Below are 21861 nucleotides of genomic sequence, written 5' to 3'. Positions count from 1 at the left end.
TGTGACTAAACAAAATTGGATGAATGAAAAGCTTTAATTCTTCATTATTGAGTATCTGCTTGAGGACAGACGTTCACCAGGCTAATAGTCAGCTAACCTAACAAAGGCTTTCGTAGCCGAACGCGTTTATAATAAAGATCTGGCACAAATATTCATGACATTTATCTTTTAGATGACAAGAAATTGCTTATTAAGTAAGACTCTAGTTGACCAGCCGTAGGAACGTCATGACCACGTGACCTTTCCACTTTGACTTCGAAGCGTTGTTTCGTTACCGACGCTTCCGAAGTTTAGAAACACTAATTTAAGTTTGTCATCACGATCCTCAATCATAGCTTTCCGTATGGTATTTAGTGAGAAGACGTGTTGATGTGTATTAAATTAGTCCGGCGATAAAAGTTGAAGAACGAGGCCAGAAACCCAGCTGAACTGGAGAAAGGCTTCCAGGCGGATTACTGCAGCATCGAGTACTAACCAGGCCATGATGGCCACAGAGCAGCTGTATGAGGTTAGTCCTGGTTCTGTTACACACTGGACCGGTTTGTTCACTGATCTGTTCTGGGATCATTAATAACGCATCATTGTAGTGAACCGAGCAGCAGAACAGGCGATTTATCCTGCGGGTGCTTGCTAGCCGTGGCTAGTTGTTTTGTAGCTCCTACACGTTGCTTCCTGAGAACCTGTTTTATTTATTATTGTGATGGAGATTAATGTCATTATTGTGCGTCATTAAGTCAGGACTTCACTCTTAACTTCTGGGTTTACGTTATTCGCATGTAAAATTTGTACTTGTGACAAAATGTGTTTGAATAAGAAAGATAAAGCCAGTTAAAGGGGAAGGTTTCCCCGGTGACCGAAAATACTTCCCTCTTTGTTGTCTTTTTGTTCTAATGGTCATTTATATGTGTAGAAATATCCTAGCAAATTAGACCCTAAACGCCTTTTTAAGTCTATTGAAATGTATTTGAGATGGTATTTTAGGGCTGCGATTTTTCCCTTTTCAAACCTGTTCTTTATATAAATATAATATTTAGTCCTCATTGGTTGTGTTTAAAGTATAAAGGAAAGTAAACAAGTGTAAAAAAAAAAAAAAGCAATGATAAGATCCTATGTACTTTTGGTTATGTGACATTAACTGAATCTGAAATTTCCTTCAAACTTTGTGACACTTCTGCTGCTTGACATAAAGGAAAGGACTCGGAGTAAATCACATCTTATTAGGACACGTTTTAAATGATGGATGTAAAAATAAATATAATGTACTGAAAGTGGTTATTGCATGTTTTCTGAATCTCTGTGACATGCTGAACTACAGAGGAGCTAAAATGCCTTCAAAAAAGGGAAATCAATCATCCCACCAGCCAAAAGACCCCAAAAACAAAAGAGATTCTTGAAACTTTAGTCTTGTATCAGACTATTTCACTCCCTTTTTGTTCACTATAGCTGGCCTACACTAAGCACACAGACTATACATTATATTCTAATGTAGTGTATGAATTGTAGAAATTTAGTATTATCTCAAATAAAACACTAAAACTTTTCCTCAACCGTAAGCATAGTGAATGAGAACGAGAGAAGGGGAGAATAAGCTGTTTACGTCAATGACGAATGACGTCAAACACACAGTGAGATTCTGTTTTATCAGAATATGGTGAATTTTTCAAATGGAAAATATCACACAGCGTTGGACAAATAAAACATTTGTAAGATGTTTTGTCCATTGGAATGTCGTCAGCCATCTTGAACATTTTTTGTCACCCAGCATCAGCTTTTGTAGCCCCGCCCCTTCTGCTACATAAACAAAGTTGTGGATGTTGAGTGCTCAAATTGTCTGACTTTCTACACTTAATTATTTTTTGTTTCAATAAGTGCGTCATCCAGGTACATGAAGTGAACAACTTCTTGGAATTTTCAGTGTGAACCACGCTAATCTCAATATATACTACAAAATGGCATAGAGTGGTGCTGTGTGATTTGGGACGCACCTTACATTCTTGTGGTCTCTCTCCTTGTGTTGGCTTGAGCTGCATTCAACTCAGAAGTGGGAATCAGTTATCGTTTTCATCCTCTGTGCATTTGATCTAAAGTGTGTGAGGGATTTCATCTCACTTTAACACAGTTTAAAACACGTTTTAAAAAAAACAAACAAACCTGAAACGGGCTAAAGTGTGTGCCCTAAAAGTGACATTAGGCAACATGTAATTTGTACATTTTTATGTTTTCTTTTGTGGAAAACAATTAAGTGATTCTTACTTAGACATATTGGACTACATGGGTACTGCAATGGAAAAACGACTCCCTTTAGTGACTCTTGATTTAACTGTGAGATTTAGAAGTGAAGTGAAGTGACGTGACATACTGCTAAGTACGGTGACCCATACTCAGAATTTGTTGTCTGCATTTAACCCATCCAAAGTGCGCACACACACAGCAGTGAACACACACACACCGTAATTCTATTAGAGATGTGACAATACCAAAACTGTGAGTGTGGAGACTCCTGTTACCAAGACGATACACTGGCCAAAAACAGCCATCAAACTGATTAAAAAAAACTGAAATTGAATCCATTAGATATCTGATTTCAAGATAGATGCATGTTGCACAAATATTTTTTGTTTTTAAATAAAGGTATTGGTCAGACAGACAGATCAGAGGGCTTTATGCTCTCACTTCATTTCCTAACTGTGAAAAATCAACGCAGATTTATTCTTCCAACCATATTAGAGAACAATTCTACACTCTTTTCACCAAGAAAAAACGTACAGTTGTTTCTTTTGTGTGTACTCTCGTGTGCGGTCACTCTCCTGATTGGTTGTGGCTTCTGCCAGTCACTCTGTAGCTGGTCTTCTTTTGAGTCTTGTGCTACAGTCAACTTCGGTTAGAATTTGTCGTAATTGATAGAATTGTAGTTTTAAACTCTAGTTAGCTCATACTTGCGCATTAGCTCATTAAATAGCGCCAACATGTCTGTTCATCATGAAAAGCAATCACAAAGAAGTCTATCATTAAATCACATTAAACCCAATGATGTAAGTGATGTATGTATCCGGTCATTCACATGATGTAGAAGAAAATTTGATTCATCAGACCAGGCCAGCTTCTGTCTGTCCTGATATCGTTTTATTAGAGCCAGCATTTTCTGCAGTTTGTGGTACAGTAGCTGTTCTTTGGGATCGAACCAAACGGATCAGCTTTTACTTTGTATACGCATCAACGTGACATGGGAGCCTGTGACCCTGTCACTGATTCACTACTTGACCCTTCTTTGTACCACTTTTGGTATTTATTAATCACTGCATACTGGGATCAACCACAAAAGCTTATTAACAGACCAGTGTTCCAGCCATCACAACCTGTTCTCAGATCTTTAAGCTTACCCACTTTCGAGAGCTGACTGTTCACTTGCTGCCTAATATATCCAGGTGCCACAGTAACAAGAGAATCTTGTTCACGTCACCTGTCAGTGGAATAAATCTTATGGCTTATGAGTGTATATTACAAACAGCGTTACTGAAAAAACATAAATGGGTGCATAAACATTCAGCCAAAGCCCTCACAGATTCACGTGTGTCTAACAGGAGTACCGTTATCATAAAGTCACTACATGTGTGTTTTCACTGGTAGGAGATTAAGTGAAGAATCCTGTGTTTTCAATTTTACAAATTCAAGTCGTTTTCCGCCAAAGAAAAGCACAAAAATCGCTGGGCGAGTTGCATTACAAATTAAAAAAAAAAAAGCTGCAATATTAATAATGTCCACAACAATCACAAAAACCTCCATGCAATCCTGGAGGAACTGCATTTGTGTTTATATTACATTAGTTTCTAAGGAAACACGCAAAAATATTTACCAATGATTTCCTTTCTGTGAATTCACTTTTCATATTTCTCGTTTTTGCCCTCTAAGACATGTACGTTTTTATGCCCAAATTAAAATATATTTTGTCTCATCCTTTTTCCATGATCTCTAGGTTGAGAGAATTGTTGGTAAACGTAAAAACAAGAAAGGGAAAATGGAGTATTTGGTTCGCTGGAGAGGCTATACTTTTGAGGGAGACACTTGGGAGCCTGAAGCTAATCTAACCAGCTGCATAGAGTATATAAATGAGTTTAATCGCCAGCACAGCGAGAGGATGGGAGATACGCCCTGTGTGCGCTCTACGCGCAGGTCTCCCAGTGCGGCTCTGGGTCACGCCTCCATCACCAATGCACGCAAGCAGATGAACAGACCTCAGGCACACAACAGCAGCGCCACTGCTACATCTGCCCCGAGCATGCCTTCCACCAGTGTTACAAAACAACCACAACCACCACAGAACGCACCGGGTAACAGGGACACAGATGCTAATGCAGACAAACAACGGCAGCTTTTTTTATCCACACCTACTGCCAGCACTTTACGCTGTAGTATGGACTTGGCTAAGTCTGGAATCAAAATCCTGGTGCCAAAAAGCCCGATGAACAGTCGAGCTGACTCGGAGCAGTCTCCCAGCGAGGCAGCACACAGTCTGGAACAAGGTGGAGAGGAGCCTGACTCTGTCCCCCCTGAAGTGGCTGTACAGGAGAAGTCTGCCGGACACTTCCTTGTACCCGGACAGGAGCGGGCACGCATGGGCACACGACCCAGGACACAGGCAGCTCTGCCTCCCCTTCAAGTTCCTATTACACCTGCAGCTGTCCGGACACTGAACGGGAAAGGTACGTTATATGTTATAACATTGGAGTTTTATTATAACATTGGAGTTTTCTAGTGAGAGTTGTCATAAACCATAAGAGCCATCAACAGGCAGATGAGCCATATGTTGACACGTTAACTATCGGAGTTCAACAGAGTTGACACACTACAATAACTGACACTGACTGAAGCCCCTCTTCCTATCTCACTTTAGTAATATTTTGACTGGTGCGTTCTTAGCTACTTGAAAGATGTTGCGCCTTCTTAATTTCCAGTGTTTTGAAAATTAACACTGAATACAATCTATCAGCACATGTTTAACCTGGCTAACATTAGGCAAGTAGATATTTAACATCAGTTCTTTTTATTAGCATCGAATATCAGAACACATTTGGTCAAAAAAAAAAAAAAATTGGCTGGAAGAAAAGAAACTATTTTGATTTATTTTTTTTTTTTATCAGCAGATCTAAAGTGAACACTAGAACCATTTCACAGTTCAGCAGCAGCAGTGGACATTAGACCAGTGATATAGAATGACTACTTTGTTTTATGTAGTCAAAAAAAGTAACTGCAAAATTTATGAATGGTTTAGTTTACACACACAGTTTTTACCTCTACCCCAAGTACAATAAAAGAATTGACAATCGACTGTCATAGTAACGTCAGCACAGTCACAGGCATAAATAGTCGAGTGAAAGTAAATCAGTCACATCCTGAAGATCACCTAGTGGGATGTGAGCAGGTTTGTGACATCACTGCAAAATACCTAATGAGCAATGAAGTTCCCACATCGTCTCAGGTAAGGTTTTTGTTCTTTCCTATTTGAGAACTGTCGTGTTCTCCATAATATGTAAGTATTATGGAGAATCAAATATTCAGGAGTAAAAACATGATTACACTCAGTGTTTTTAAAGTTGTATGTTTAAAGTGTTTAAAGTGCACGTATGACATTGATTTATACACATTTTTTGTATCTATTGTATGCTAAAGTAAATGTGTGTTGAGCCACTTGGTGTGTTAATACAGAATGGGATTGATCTCATTTTTGTCAAAGGTACGTCAACACTTCTGGAGGCCTCGTCAGCCAGTGGCTCAACCAGTGTACAGAACGGCACAGCAGGAGTGGCAGCTAGCTCAGGAGTGACGAGCACATTAGGCAAACGGCCGAGACCTGAGGAACGTTCTGCCATCGACAAGCGGCTGCGCTTCAGCGTTCGTCAGACAGAGAGCGCTTATCGCTATAGAGACATTGTTGTGAAGAAACAGGATGGCTTCACACACATTCTGTTTTCTACCAAGACGTCCGAGAACAATTCACTAAATCCTGATGTGAGTGTCAACATGTTGCATTCAGTTTTGTTTTCCTTTAGACAATCTAGAGAAATACAATAATATATTTCATATATTTAATTGTGTATTACTAGTTTAAGTTACAGTATTACAATTTAAGTTGAATGTGTTTATAAGATGTTGTTTTTTTTTTTATTTAAAAGTGTTTTCTGTGTGATGAATATTGCAGGTGATGAAGGAGGTTCAGAGCGCCATGGCAACAGCGTCCGCGGACGACAGCAAGTTGGTCTTGCTGAGTGCAGTCGGAAGTGTGTTCTGTTTTGGCTTGGACTTCATCTACTTAATCAGAAGACTCACAGACGACCGTAAAAGAGAAAGCATTAAAATGGCTGAAACCATTAGGTAAAAAAATGACAATTTTTTTTGTTTTCATTATAGAATTAAATAGTGAATATGATAAACAGCTCCTCAGTGAGAACGCATTCATTCTGAGCTGTTTAATGGACAGGGCTGCAAAACTGAATTTAACTGGATGGGTGTTTGTTTAAATTGGAGGAAGAATAGAGGACATGAAGGCTGAGAGTGTTACCAGGAGCTCTGTTACACTACACATGCTAAATCCTGTCAGCTGAAGTGTAAAGAAATGACTGCAATATAGTAATAACAGTAATAAAATAATGTATTCAACAGTGAGAAGTTAAGTTTGTTGATCAGTTAAAAACATTGCAGCTGCCACACAATGGGGACGATGTTTCTGCATCAATGGTTTCAGGCATTTCACTGAAGAATAGAGGAGCCAGCTACATGTGTAAAGAGACAATCTGTAAATCAACCATCACGCACTGTCACGACACGAGGTGAAAGATAGGGTCTGATTTATATAGTCTCTGAATTCAATTAAGTTTTTTCTTTTTTTTTTAATTAAAATTTTAAAGAAGATAAATGATCTTTTAGTCAAATTTTTTTTTCACCCCTTCCAAGTGGTGACCTAAATGAGTCACTTGTTAGTTGATGTTGATGGAAGTCCACTTCTCGGTTCATCTACAGCACTTCCTTTCACGTCTTTCTGAATTTGAATACATTTGGCGTGTGTGTGCCCGTTTGTAATCTGCTCTTGTCTCAACACACAATATGGCTTGATGCAATTTATAAATGGTGTAACATTCTGTTGGACCAAATGATTGTGGTCACCTTAAAACACAATTGCATAAGAATATCTTTTATATGCGGTAATGTAACAATTTTCCTTCACTGGAACTGACTAAAACATGTTCCAGCATGACGATGCCTGTGTGCACAAAGTGAGGTACATGAACACATGGTTTGCCAAGTTTAGTGTGAGAGAACTGTAAGGGGCCTGTAAGGAGCTCTGACCTCTAACTCACTGAACATCTTTGGGATGCCTGCTGCCAGTCTGACTTCTTGTGGCTGTATGAATCAATACACACATCATCTGTGCAGGCTTTCCAATGGATCTTGGACAGTGGCTGTTTTAACACAAGAAGAAAAAGGCATTACTTAATAATAATGCAAATGGTTTAGGATGTTCAGTGCTCAAGTGTCCACTTAATTTAATCAAATTTTTTAAAAATCGATTTGCTTTATTGGTGGCTTAGTGGTTAGCACGTTCTCCTCACACCTCCAGGGTTGGGGTTCGATTCCCGCCTCCGCCTTGTGTGTGTGGCGTTTGCATGTTCTCCCTGTGTCTCGGGGGTTTCCTCCGGGTACTCCGGTTTCCTCCCACGGTCCAAAGACATGCATGGTAGTTTGATTGGCATCTCTGGAAAAATTGTCTGTATTGTGTGATTGCGTGAGTGAATGAGTGTGTTTGTGTGCCCTGCGATGGGTTGGCACTCCGTCCAGGGTGTATCCTGCCTTGATGCCCGATGACGCCTGAGATAGGCACAGACTCCCCGTGACCCGAGGTAGTTCGGATAAGCGGTAGAAGATGAGTGAGTGAGTGAGAGATTTGCTTTATTTTTTTGTTTTGCACTGTTACTAGGTTATACACTACTTAGAGCAGAAGTATTCAACTAAAATTTAAAGAGGTCCAGTTAAAGAGGTCCAGTGTTTCTCACCCTTTGTTTTCTACATGTATCGCTATCTTTCTTTAATGTGTAACTTTAATTCTCTCTCATCTGTCTTGCACTGTTGAGTCGCAGTGTTTACTTCAGTAATGCACACACTTGATTGGTCTGTGCGTTTCCACTACCACTACCGTAAAGATTGCAAAAGCTGCTCCGGTTAAAATAGAAGCTCCCTGTCAAGTTTTATATCATAACCTTTTGTAGGTCCTGATTGGACTGCTTCTGGACCCGGACTCGGACCGCGGTCCGCCTGTTTTTATATATATATATACACACACACACACACACACACACACACACGTATGTATATATATGTATATATATATATGTTTGTGCGTGTGTGTATATGTATGTATGTATGTATGTATGTATATATAATATATTTTTTATATATAATTATTTGTATATATTATACATAAAATAAAATACAATAACTGCTATATTTTCATTGATCTGTTCCCAGGGCATTTGTGAACACATTTATACAGTTCAAGAAACCAATTATTGCTGCTGTAAATGGACCTGCTGTTGGGCTCGGAGCCTCCATCTTGCCGCTTTGTGATGTTATCTGGGCCAATGAGAAGGCCTGGTTTCAAACCCCGTACACCATCTTTGGCCAGACGCCAGATGCGTGTTCTTCTGTAACGTTCCCTCACATCATGGGGGTTGCATCGGTGAGTTTGTGCACATTTTCTGATATGTAAGATTCATTTATTCATATTCCTTGAACCTAACTAGTTGTGTATATGAATGACATATTGCTGTATAAGGAACCACAGTTGTTTTTTTTTGTTTTTTTTTTGCATGTGCACAAAATGCATGGTGCGAAAAGCACGGTGGGGGTAGCATCATGCTACAGGAGTGCATCTCTGGCAGAGATGGCCAGATTGGTCAGAATTGAGGAAAAGATGAATGCAGGGTCTAAATAATATGGAATTAATAAAGAATCCGGGTCTGGATATTTGTCTAAATTAAAGATTTCAGGTTTAGTTTTTCAATAATAATAAACTTTTTGTGGTGTTAAGTCTGTTTAATCCATTTTAAATTAAATTTATAACATCATAATGTGTGCAAGAAAATGTTAGATACTTTAAGTAGACAAGTTCATCTTTCCAGGTTTATTTATTTATTTAATTTTGTTGGCTATTAAACACAATGCTTTTTATGATGCATTTTGACATTTTCTTTCATGTTTAGTGATCATATGGCCACAATATAGTAGTTCAGTATGTACAAATATTTGTAATGGATCTAACTAGTACATGGTAATTAATCAAACTTCATTTTGATTTCATTTTCCAGTCACATAACAGTTGCAACATCTTAAAAAGTCATCTTATGTCATCACTTTTTTTTCCTTTGTCTTTTAGAAAACTGTTGTTTATTTTCAGTTAGGATTAAACATGCAGCTTCTCTCTTTCAGGCTAATGAGATGTTACTGAGTGGGAGAAAGCTGACAGCCCAGGAGGCTTGTGCTAAAGGCTTGGTGTCTCAGGTGCTCTGGCCAGGGACCTTCGCTCAGGAGGTCATGGCTCGCATTAAAGAGCTAGTCTCTTGTAATTCAGTTGTAAGTCATCACCTTTATTTTGTTTTCATACTTTTTTTTTCTTCAGTGACCTTCTGCATGCTCTCCAGTTCATATGTTTCATTATCTCCTTTTTATTAATGCATTTCATTAGTCATACATAACTGACAGACACATTTTTTGTTTACTTTTATATAAAATAATGTGTGTAATAACTCCTTTTTATTTTCCCCTTCTTCTTAAACCAGAAGAGAAATTAATACTTTAATTCTTGTCAATTTTTAACATTTGCTGAATATTTTTGTAAACCTTCACAGTACATCGACATCCATAAGTCATATTTTTTTTCTTTTGTATTTTATTTTACTTCATTTTCATGATGCTGCTCTTCACCACGGCAACCCTGGAGGTTCTGTGGGAGTCCAAAGCGCTGGTGCGGAATGTAAACCGAGCCGCTCTGGAGCAGGCCAACGAGAGGGAGTGTGAGGCACTAAAGAGGATGTGGGGCTCCCCGCAGGGCATGGACTCCATTCTGAAATACCTGCAGAAGATGAATGACTTCTGAGTTGATAAAAGATTGAATACATTTGTGTTCTCTTTTACTCACCATTACACAGTGGACACGGTGACAAGTGTCTGATGGGAAAGACAGTTACGAATTTAACATAATGGCGGTTGTAAATCTCAGTATTGACCACGTTTATATGTTTGCCTGTTGGAATATTTTTCCTTTCTTAGGAAATGAGATCAGATTCAGCTGTAAATATTGCAGAATACTTTCTATTTTTTTTTTTTTTTTAAATACCCCTCAACTTCCCTTTCTGATGGCTCACAGTTCAGGATCCATGAAGATGATGGATTATCCCTCGCCCTATTTTTGTTTATTTATCACATCACTTCCTTTAAGAAACAATAGTTTCCTGCTGGATTTGAGAAAACATTTCTATATCTTGCAGAATTCTGTGCTTATATTCTTATATGTTCACTGAGTATCTGAGCATCAGTTCCTTTTCCAACAATGTGAGAAGCTCCATCTAGTATGCAACAGTGTTAAAACGTCCAACTATAAATTTAGTTAAAAAAAAAAGTTATTTATGCTTTATGGACTTTATTAAGTATTTATTGAACAATTGGATAATGCTTTCCAGTGTTTTCCCTTTCACTTCATAGTAAACTGAATCTTTGTGTGGTGTATTATGTTTAGAAACACTTTCATTTCTCTTACAGCTGCTAATTAATTGTTTAGCATATTGTAGATTTTTCTACTATAAAACACTTCACTGATTTTACTTTGTTCAATCTCTTTTACTGAACAAGTTTAAAATGTGTGTTCTTTGTGTTTAAGTCCAGTGTAAACCACATCTATATATTTGATATCAACATTAGTTGCGTTGCTCTTAATTTCATGTCCGTAACTAATTCAAACAGGTTTCTGCCCCAAACTCGTATTTACTCACAGGCTTAATTTCAAGGCTTAATGAATAAATAAGGGCTTGACTCAAATTAAAGTGCCACACTGTCGTTCTACATGTTTATAAGAACAAATAAATGTATAAACCAAAGAACCCTAACTCTAATGAGCGAGTGTACAACTGCATTTATAATGAACACTGTATCTGTTCCCTGTGGGGGGTGGGGGTGGGGGGGATGCTGGAAGGGAACTTGTTCAGAAAGTTTTGTAGTACTTTGTCTAAAGTACAATATAAAATGCTCCTAAGCTACTGAAGAAACTGGCTGGCTGCTGGCTGGTGTTTTAGAAGCAGCAATAAAACTAAAGATTAACTACTCACAACTTAAATTCCTGACCATTATCTTCAACGTGGGCCTTTTGGGTTATTATTTTTTATATTTTAGTCACTAGAAAGTGCAGTTTACCCAAAAAAGTCTTGTTGAAGTGCCTTAAAAAATGCAGCATTGTTGATGTCATTTGCACTGAAACAGGAAGTGACAAAGTCGTCCCACCCCTTTTTTAGATTAGCCACTTGCAGCTTTTACAGTATTATTGGGTAAAATGCTTCAGATTCTATGGAGCATTTAATTGGTGAATTGCAGTGACATTAAAACTGTTGATACATTTTAGTGTCAGAGAAAGACTCAAGTTTGAATGCATTTATTTATTTCCTTGTTTTGGAACACGTTAGCTTATAGTTAACCTTAAGACTAACAATCACATTAAACCACAAAAGTTTAATTCTGATGTCATGGTGACTGTTACACAAGCTACAGAATGTTCTATACACAATGGACTGCATGTCATTTTACAAAATTTATTACATTTTAAAAACCAGTTATTAAATCTTTCAGCCTGATTAACACTGGACTCTGTTCTGTAGTAAAAAGAACAATCTTTATTTAAATGATGCAGAAATCAGACAGAAATTAAAAACAACCTCCACATGAAATAGACCAAGTGTGTAAATTTCTTTTGAAAAGTTAGAGTTGGGTAGAAAGGCATAGACATTTACAGAAAGGAGATCTGGATGATCAGGAGAAACTCCATTAGGATATTTCAGAAGTGATGCAATCTAAAGGCTGCCAGTAGCAATTCATGAGTGACTCATAGAACTCCTCACTGCGCTCCATGAACTGCTTGTTCAGAGACTCCACGTCCACCGGGGGGTTTGGCTCTGGAGGAAAACACCAAAAGGTCAAATAAACATTTAACAAGTGGAGTCCTTCATGTGACTGATTTATATGCCAGAAATGGTGTTAAAATATACCGAGAAGGTTACAATAATAAGTCAATAAAAACCTATTCTATTCTATCTACAGTAAAAGAGGCACTTAAATAAGAGTGTTATTTGAAATATTTATTGTCCTTCAATGTGGCTCAGTAACAAACACCTAAAGGTCTGTGGAGCTGTACACTGAATGCAGAAGCTCACTAGTAGAATAACTGAGCTACACTTTCTCACATGAGAAGGACCAGCAGCCAAAAGAAAGAGTGATCATTTACCTTCGTTCTCTTCCTCAGCCTCTTCAGTGGCATCTTGAGATTGCTAAAATAATAATAAATAAATACAAAAATAAATAAATAAAGCTTAAACTAGTAGGGCTTAAAAAGAAATACAATAATACGTACGACATAGTATGATGAGGACTGGAATTTTTGTGAAGTTTAGCTTTGAAGGTTTAATTATTTTATCAGTTCTGTGCAGCAGAGCAGATGGGATTTGACCACAACACTGTGTTTCTCACCAGCATTACAGCAATCATAAAATGTGCAGATGTAATGGGCTGGAGCTCTTCATGGGATAGAGGAGAACCAGATCTGACTAGATACATGCCAGAACAGCAGTGGTGATTATTACTTGTAAATCCTTCTTAATCTTAATGAGGTTTGTGCCAAACATACTTGGTGCAGATAATTAATCAAATTAGCAGCACACCACTTGCCTGTCTAACTGCCAGACTCCCACACACAAGATCCCCTAATATTCTCAGTATGGTCTTTATACTTTATCACTGAAATCCTTTGCGTTAGTGCTATGGGCCGCAGTACCGTCCCCGACTACAGAGCCTGAAAGCTGTCCGGCAGGCCGTCAGAGACAAATTTGGCAAGGTGCTGAAGCCGGAGTTGAACACTGCGGTTCAGAAATCCTTGACGAGAGACGACAATTTCAGTCTAATAGGAATCTATTGCCTGTTTTGGAGGACAAATTACCCGTCACTCCGACTGCTAGTCACAGGTTGTATGATAGCACCTAGGGGCACATGAGATTTTACATGTACAAGGCAAGAAGAAGAAAGAGAGATGAACTTTTAAAAGGTATTTAAATCAAATACTATGTTAATTTAGTCATTCAGTTATAAATGCAAGTGAACAGCGATGGTATCCAGGTCCAGGGTGGTTAGTGGGGGTAAAACAGAACTGCAGTTACAGATCACTATAGTTAAGTATAATGGCTTCACAAACATGCTAAAATTGCTGCATACCTCTGTGGTTGTCTGCATGTCAGGGGGTACAGGGGGTATTCCCACTGGTGGAGGGGGTCCCATCATCCCATGAGGAACAGGAGGTGGCACTGCATAAGGATTATATCCGTAGTTGTAGCTGTTGTACTGATCGTAACCCCAGTGTTGGTAGTAGTTGTTGTAGGGCTGTTGATAGTACTGCTGCTGGTAATTGCTGTTATAGGTCTGAGTCTGGTTGTGGTAGCTGTTTGATCTGTTGCTGAAAAGTAAACGTTTTTACTAAGGGGGTTAGTAGTATTCAGGTTCCTAGCTACTGGCAGACACACACAAATGTTCTACTACTCATGCTAGACCAGACAGGTCAGTTTAACCTTTACATGTAGCACTGATTCTTCAGCAGCAAAACTGAGCCACTACAGATTCACATCTACCTGTATGTTTCAACATGTGCCCCATTTTCCACCAGAAAGAACGGGTGCTGGTTCAGAACTAGTGCTGGTGCTGGTTCAGTGTTGGTTCCACTGGCTAACCTTCTAAGAACCGGTTTGCCTTTCCATCGGTTAGAGAGCCATCACAGGGCCGAGTCTGACGTCACTGTATACGCGTCACGTTATACGGCAAACACAAACACAACGTCAACGATGGCGGATGTTGCTTTACTGTTAATGCTCATGGCTTTGTGAACCTACATTGGCATCTAAACGCGGTGAATCCAACGTGTACGTGCAGCTCCGTGTAATTTGTATAAACGGAGGTTGTACATAACATTACTTTATCATTAACACAGGAAAAAAGTTAGCCTTAGCATGTAGCTACCTACTATCATGTGTGCTGATAATTGATCATATTGCAGTAAAGTAAAAGTGTATTAAACATTAGTATACTTAAGGTACATTATCAAAGGCACTAACAGTAGCCCCGCCCACAGCCCCTAATTAAGGTACATTAGCAAAGGCCCATAGTCAACAGCCCCGCCCCATGCACTAACAGTAGCCCCGCCCACAGCCCCTGACGCAAGCGGTTCTTAAGTCTAGACCAGCAACGTTTTGGTGCTACTTAAGAACCACTTTTCCTGGTTCAGAGCCGGTGCTTTGGTGGTCGAAAAAGAAAGAACTGGTTCTAAATTAGGCTCCGAACCAGCACTCAAACTGCCTCGGTGGAAAAGGGGCATTACTGAGGGTCCTAAAAGTAAACGCCTTGGTGGAAAAGGGGCACTGATGCATCAAGCTAAATTGTTATAAATGATCACTGCAGTCATGGAACAGCGGTTCATACCAACATCTGCAGGTCCCACCTTTTAAAAACATTTACCTTTTGTTAACTGCAATACTGATTCTGATGGATTTGCCCCCCAGACCGGTAGCATTCTGAAACTCCTCCAGCGCTTTCTTCTGCTCGCTCTCATCACCAAACTTTACAAAGCCGTAGCCCCTGTATCATTGAGAACAAGACTAAAGTGTTAGTATTCCATGTGGGAAACTGTCTAGACTTTGAACCATGCAGCAATTTTTTACATATTTCAAAGTTTTCAAAGAATGGTAAAACAATTTGAAATTAATTTGACGGTAGAACTTTTCTTTTACTTTTAACATGAAGTAGCATCACTTCATTTGTGAGCTGCTCTTGCTTACCCTATATGGGAAAAACGATAGTTTTAGCAGATGTAACAAAGGCAAAGCACATCCATTATATAGTGTGGCCCCTTTTTTGGAAAAGCACGATAGATTACGCAAAAACAACTGGCTCATAAATCACAACAGTCCTGGCAACAAGATTCTCTTCACTGCATATTAATTGGAAAAAGAGGTGTGAGGCCGTCAGAAATGGACAGGAAACGTATTCATACTTTGAATTTCCGTAGGGATCAGTGACAACTTTGCCTCCTTTGCATGAAGGGTATTTTTTCAGAAAGAACTGATATAGCTGATAATCGTCAACTTCTGGTGTCAGGTCTCCAACAAAGACAGAAAACTCAGGCCTGAGGACAAAGAAATAAAACCAGCAGAACCAATTTAGGAAGATCAGAGTTTTCATCTATTATTAATAACCAATTATTTGGTTGAATTTGAGGCAGCTTTGTGGTGCAGAAGGGAACTGAACTGAAACATCAGGCACAAATAAATACTGACTCACCCAGGCTCAGGCCTTTTCCCGTATGTTGCATAGTTCAGCTTGAACTTTCTGGGCTATAAGTAAAAAATAATAATAAATATGAGATAATAGAATATATAAATACAGAAAATAAACTTTTCCTGTGGATAGTAGAGAAAGTTAACAGACGTATGATTACATACCTCCATGACTCAGGCTTTATCCTCTCGTTCCTAATACTGACCAGTTTATTCAGAAGCTTCAAACAAAGTCATAATATAAACAGCCTCAACCACCTTGATTTGGGAAGAAATTAAGCTCTGTGATGTGAGCACTAATCAGACATGGAACTGCATTTGGATACACCACCAGTTAAAGGTTTGGTTAAAATGATGTGATTCAATAGGAACACAGAGTGCTGTTACACTGGGCTGAAAACGGATGGTTAATATCTGTGTCTGAACCTGTGATGTTCCCACCACCCCCCATAAAAATTGAAGGAGAACAGTTAGGACCATTTCTTAATTAATCCCACCAGAGGTTTAAGAGGATAAGACGGGGCATCTTAGAGTAAGAGCTACAAGCTAAATCTCCTTCCTCTGAAATCTGGAACGACTGGTATCATTTAAACTTGCTTTAATTTAACAAAAATGATAAAGTCAATGCTGAAAAAAGTGCGCTTTAAATTATTTTTCATCAACATGACCTGACAAGTGTTTTTTTTTAAACTTGGGACTAAAAAAAGCAGCCAGGATATGACAAGCATGTGAGGGAAAGTTTTTAAATCTATTGGACAAGAATTACAGCCATTTCCTTGTGAAGCTGCTGAGAAAATCAAGAGTGCAGATGGTGCATTCAAGGCATGACAGACATTGATTGTGTTTGTATATGGCATGTTGTAGTTCAGCGTAAGAGTCACTTACAGGATTTGATCCTGGAACAAGTTTGCCATTGAGCCTCTGGACACACCGATCAACACTGGCTTCATCTGCCAATTCCACAAAACAATATCCTGCAGAGCCTCTGTGGGAAACCAGAAATAAAAAAACAGCATTTAATTAAAAAAAAAAAAGTAAAAAGGCTGACGCAGATTTAATGGGATTAGTAAAACTCTCTTACCCTGTTACCCGATGGGTTATAATTTTAACCCCGTAGGCCGTCTCCCCCATCGTGCTGAAAGCTTGCTTGATGAAATTTTCATCCATGTATGGGTCTAACTGTACAACACATTATACTCATTAACCAGAGCTCAGAAACACTTGTATTTTCACTCGCAAAAGGAACTCATTTTATTTCAAATGGTGTTATCTGTAATAATATAAAAATAAAGGTTTAGATGTGTTTCGGGACGTTTTTGTGAGATTTGCTACAACTTTCAGTACATATAGTTTTGTATAAAAGACATAGTTTATATCAATAATGCATCAAGTCTGAATCCTTTATACACTATTTTACAATGTATGAAACTGCACTTTAATGATGAGGCACTTTTTGGATGTTCATAGAAAAAAAAAAAGAGTATTTTATAGACAGAGACTTGAGATTTAAGTTTTAAGATAAACTTAAACATGTTTAAATCTCTGATCTCAGACGATTTTGCTTGTAAACACCACAAAAGGAGAAGCATTAAAACTCTCATTCTAAAAATTCACAGGTTCTAAATTACTTTAAATACTGTTACATTAATAAGTCCCCAAAATAATGATTAATAATAATAATAAAGATCAACAGCTCATGATGTATTTTTGTGGTTTAAAAGATTTCGACTTTTATTTCTAACAAAACCAAAAATTTTACATTAAATCACTGAAAACGTGTTTAAAGCTTAAATACAAAGAAAGGTGACCCGGAAGTAAACCATCACTGAGTCACAGCTGTGTTTAGTGTGAAATAAGTGCACAATATAAATAATAGTTTGTGTTTAACGTTCACATTTTAACAGAATTATCAGCCAGTGAGACAACAATACTTATAAAATATAGTTTAATTTAGTTTTACAAGCTCTTAAACTACTTTTATCACATAAACTTACAGGCAGCTGATTAGCATAAAGTGGCTAATTTATTAGCATGTCACAAACGTGTAGAGGAAACATGAACACTCACGTCGCCCATCCACAGACTCGTCATTCTGTTAAACATTTCTGCAGGTTTGAATTTTTCCGCTACAGAAAGTTGAGATTAAAGAAAATTATCTGAGGAAAAACAATCGAACCAAAACCTGACGTCCCTATTGCGCTATGTCTTCTTCCTTTGCTCCTTATTTCCGGTTCCTGTTGTACCGCTGATGCTGAGCTTTGGCGCCCTCTGCTGAGGAACTCAGCTCATTTCAGTTTATCCGTGTTTTGTTATATATATTTCTTATTTATTAACACAAAATCTCCTGCAGATTAAACCTCAAATGGTTGGAAAGCGATTCAGATAGAAAAGCAATTGCAGTTTTTTTTTTTACTCCAGTGAAAAACAATTATAGGCTGAAAGACAGTATATGGGCGAAAGCCTGTGGACGTCCCTCTGAATAAGAAGTTTAGGTGTTTCAGCCACACTCCATGCTAAATGGTGCATAAAATTAACATAATCCTGGCAGTAGAATGTGTAGTACTTAAGAGTCCTGTAACTTTAAACTAGACATTGTCACTGGATTCCCCTTTACCATACGTCATTTTGTGAAGTTTCTGCTCTGCTAGATCTGCCCTGGTCTATCGTAAGTGCTATTATTGTGAAATGGGAGCTCTGCTATGAGGAAGAAGACCTGCAGACTCACACAGGACATCCTCACTGTCCTCTTTTGAATGACTCACTACAGTGACTCACTGCTCACTAGAGATGACACCAGGAAAAGAACTGAGCTTAAAGAAATGCAGTGTTGAGCAGCTGTACACAAGCTTAAGATTTACATTTACAGCATTTTGCAGATGCCCTCATCCAGAGCAACTTACATTATCTAATTTTTTGTATATAACTGAGCATTAAGGGCCTTGCTCAGGGGCCCAACAGTGGCAGCTTGGTGGACCTGAGATCAAACTCTCAACCTTAGTAGCCAAACACCTTAACCGTTAGGCTACCCCACACACAAGATCACTATGTGCAATGCCAAACATCTGAGGAGATGTAGAGAATGCCATCACTGGACTCTGGAGCAGTGGAAATGTGTTCTCTGGAGTGATGAATCACACTTCTCTATCTGTCTGATGGAGAATTTGGTGGAATGCCAGGTGAATACTTCCAACCTGGAACCTTCACCAAACTTTGGTGAAGAAGGCATGATGGTGTGGGGCTATTATTTAGACTTTGGGGTAAGCTCCACAGTTCTAGTAAAGGATAATGTTAATGCATTTTAGATAATTGCTTCAGTATGCAGCATGCTGCATGGCTGTATCCCTGTGCAAAATGTGATATCTTGAAAGTCATTGCTTGACGATTATATGGTGGTGGAACTAAAGTGGCCTCCACAAAGCCCTGACTATCAGTCCATTTCCATCAGTACTTGTGGACTGGTAAACTAGGATAGTGGACCATATTTTAAAAAAGGAGACCTAAAAGTTTGTTCCAAATATAGGGGAATCAGATGCTTCAGCATTCCAGCAAAAACTTCTTCCAGGATTCTGATGAGGAGACGCTGCCTGACAGTTGAACCTTAGACAGTGGACAAACCCTTTCCTTTTTATATAGCTATTCATGGGATCATAGTAGTATCTAGACTATAGGTGCTCTGCAGATTTAGGGAACGTGTACGATCACGTGCCGTGCCATGTCATTTGTCATGAGATTACAGGGTATATGGATTTATCTAATCTGTATTTGAATACAGTTAGTGTTAGATCTGCTTTACTGGTTTCAAGTCTAAAACAGTTTAAACTCCATCATGGGTTAGGGTTGTTTTCATGGATGCAAGATGATGATGTGGTCAAGGTTGGAGAGGGCTCCAGTACGGGCAGGAAGGTTAAAATGTAAAATCCTAATTATTTAACCTAAGGTGACAATCAGCACTTCCACATCTGAGGCCATGGTTCTCTCCCTGTAATTGAGGGAAGCAGCCTATCCTGTACATGTGGGTAGTACCTTGGGATCATTATATATAAATTATCATCTTTCTGCTGTTCCTGTTAGAGGTTGCCATGTTCACACCTAACTCTATCCTCATCATCCTCTACTCTTGCACCAGTTACCTTCATGTCCTCAGTTAACACATCCATACATCTCCTCTTTGTGCTTCCTTTTGACCTCTTACCTGGCAGCTCCATCTCAAACATCCTTCTACCAATATAATCATCTCCCTCCTCTGTACATGTCCAAACCGCCTCAATCTAGTCTCCATGTCCTTGTCCCCAAAACAGCCAACCTGAGCTGCCCCTCTGATGTGCTTGTTCCTAATCCTGTCCATCCTCGTCACTCCTAAAGTGAACCCCAACATCCTCATCTCTGCTACCTCCATCTCTTCCTCATGTCTTTTCCTCACTGCTAGTCTCTAACCCATACAGCAGAGCTGCTCTCACTACTGTCTTCTACACATTTCCATTGATTCTTACTGACACTCTCACAACACTCCTGACGCTTTTCTCCACCCTCTCCAACCTGCCTGTACTCACCACTTCACCTCTTTTCCACACTCAACGTCACAGTAAAGATGATTGACCCCAAAAACTCCTGCACCTTCTTGACCTCAGCCCCCTGTAACCTCACTGTCGTACTTTGTTCATACACATGTATTGTCTTACTACGTCTGACTTTCATTCCTTTTCTTTCCAAAGCAGACCTCCACCTTTCAAGGTGTTCCTCCAACCTGCGCACTACTCTCACTACAGATCACAAGCATCATTGTCCACAGCGATTCCTGCTATCCCATTTCTCTTCCTATCCACAACATAATAAAAGTTTGTATCCCCCACCAATACTACATATCTTGCTCCCCTTCCACACTGGTCTCCTGCATACACAGTATATCTACCTTCCTTCTCTCAATCTTTTCCTGCCAAAGTACCAAAATTAAGAGTCCCTATTCTCAGACCTATACTCCTGCGTTTCCTCTCCTCTCTCTGCCTGCGAACCCTTCGCCCTCCTCTCCTCCCTCAACCAACAGTAGCACCCTATAGGTTAACAGTGCTGGTGGCAGTCGTTGTTAAGCCGGGTCTCGACCGATCCCGTGTGGAATCATTATTAATGAATGAGGGGGGGAAACGATGTGCGAGATTGACGAATGAATCAGTTCCAAGAAGCTTTGTGCTTACAGGTCAATCCATGTCCCTATCCTCACCTATGGACACACTGTAAAGTCAGAATGAATCAGTTAGTAATTAGGGCAGCAGAAATGAGGCTCTAAACTTGTGGCCAAGGAAAATATTTGTGGCATTGAAGTCCTCCATGACCAAGGGAAACATTTTTTGCAGTAAAGTCCCCCTGGTTAACTAGATTTTTCATATTTAAGTTGTAGCATGTTATTCATCTGCCTGCAATATTCCATTTTATGTGATATTATTCCCTTACAAAAGGGTCTATAAAATCATAGTTTCATATGTATATGGCACATTTATTGTGATAAAGCTTTCATAATCCAAAAACACCCACCAAACTTTGCAGATGATCATAAATCTCTTATATAGTGTGGTATAAAAGGGTAAAGAGCATCATCATAGACAGGGGTAAATTTATGTCAACATTCAGAGAGTTGAACCAGTGGGGCACAACAGGGGCAGATCACAGAGAAAGATTTTCTGTTTGAATGGTATACAGTAGCTCAAGGGAGTCTAATCTTATTATAGTTTGGCACAGAGTTTGTGCAAGTGTTCTATTATAAATTTGGATGGATTTGACTGCATCTATAAACAACTGTGCTCAATGCATAGGCAGCTGAGCATAAAATATTTCTCTTTAGATGATGTGAATAGCTTGTCAGAAGTCAGTAAAAACATCTGACCCACACAAGACCCCACGCATCCCTCACCCTCCTGCCACCTTCATTCAGGCTCTTACAACAGTTTCTGACCAGTTTCAGAAAATCCAACCAATTTGAAGACTTGAACAGACAGCAGAAATTTGTGTAGAATCATATAAAAGTCCCTAATAACCAAAATGAAGTGCATGCGGTAAAAAGAGATGCATCAACACAGTACTAGCTGGAAACCATGGAACAGCATCGAAAAGATCAAATACTGATCAAAAACTAACGTCTATTTAAAAAAAAACAAAAAAACAAAACAAAACTGTAGTAAGGATACATTTCATCCACAGCAGGGTGATGTGTCTAAAACCTGCTCTAAAAAACAAAGACTTCATTCTG

The 21861-nt window shown here is 39.0% G+C and overlaps 2 protein-coding genes across 2 annotated transcripts; one reads left to right on the top strand and one right to left on the bottom strand.

Annotated features, from left to right (window-relative positions):
- Nucleotides 1-204: 204 nt before the first annotated feature.
- cdyl (chromodomain protein, Y-like) lies at nt 205-11144 on the top strand. The gene is made up of 7 exons (XM_060875964.1): nt 205-508; nt 3974-4700; nt 5732-6006; nt 6197-6369; nt 8518-8728; nt 9478-9621; nt 9989-11144. The coding sequence occupies exons 1-7, from the start codon at nt 482-484 to the stop codon at nt 10142-10144; spliced, it is 1713 nt and encodes a 570-aa protein (XP_060731947.1). The 5' UTR covers nt 205-481; the 3' UTR covers nt 10145-11144.
- A 760-nt stretch (nt 11145-11904) lies between these two features.
- Nucleotides 11905-17857, bottom strand: trnau1apb (tRNA selenocysteine 1 associated protein 1b). Its single transcript, XM_060875976.1, has 9 exons — nt 17691-17857; nt 16705-16802; nt 16509-16608; nt 15628-15680; nt 15341-15472; nt 14806-14925; nt 13516-13753; nt 12536-12578; nt 11905-12206 (listed from the first exon to the last, which is right to left on the bottom strand). Exons 1-9 carry the CDS (start codon nt 17724-17726, stop codon nt 12079-12081), a joined length of 948 nt encoding a protein of 315 aa, XP_060731959.1. The 5' UTR covers nt 17727-17857; the 3' UTR covers nt 11905-12078.
- Nucleotides 17858-21861: the final 4004 nt, after the last annotated feature.

This window comes from Tachysurus vachellii, chromosome 1 (assembly GCF_030014155.1).
Source record: "Tachysurus vachellii isolate PV-2020 chromosome 1, HZAU_Pvac_v1, whole genome shotgun sequence".
In the NCBI taxonomy this organism is placed as follows: Eukaryota; Metazoa; Chordata; class Actinopteri; order Siluriformes; family Bagridae; genus Tachysurus; species Tachysurus vachellii.
The sequence above is the reverse complement of the archived record's forward strand: the minus strand, read 5'-3'. Positions and strand labels throughout refer to the sequence as shown.

Excerpts from the sequence above, each read along its gene's own strand:
- cdyl (XM_060875964.1), top strand. The coding sequence starts at position 482 with ATGATGGCCACAGAGCAGCTGTATGAG. Across the intron at positions 4,701-5,731 it reads CCGGACACTGAACGGGAAAG|GTACGTCAACACTTCTGGAG; the intron begins GTACGTTATATG and ends TTTTTGTCAAAG. Across the intron at positions 9,622-9,988 it reads TAGTCTCTTGTAATTCAGTT|GTTCTGTGGGAGTCCAAAGC; the intron begins GTAAGTCATCAC and ends GCAACCCTGGAG.
- trnau1apb (XM_060875976.1), bottom strand. The coding sequence starts at position 17,726 with ATGTTTAACAGAATGACGAGTCTGTGGATGGGCGAC. Across the intron at positions 15,681-16,508 it reads TTGTTCCAGGATCAAATCCT|CCCAGAAAGTTCAAGCTGAA; the intron begins GTAAGTGACTCT and ends TTTTACTTATAG. Across the intron at positions 15,473-15,627 it reads GGGAAAAGGCCTGAGCCTGG|GCCTGAGTTTTCTGTCTTTG; the intron begins GTGAGTCAGTAT and ends CTTTGTCCTCAG.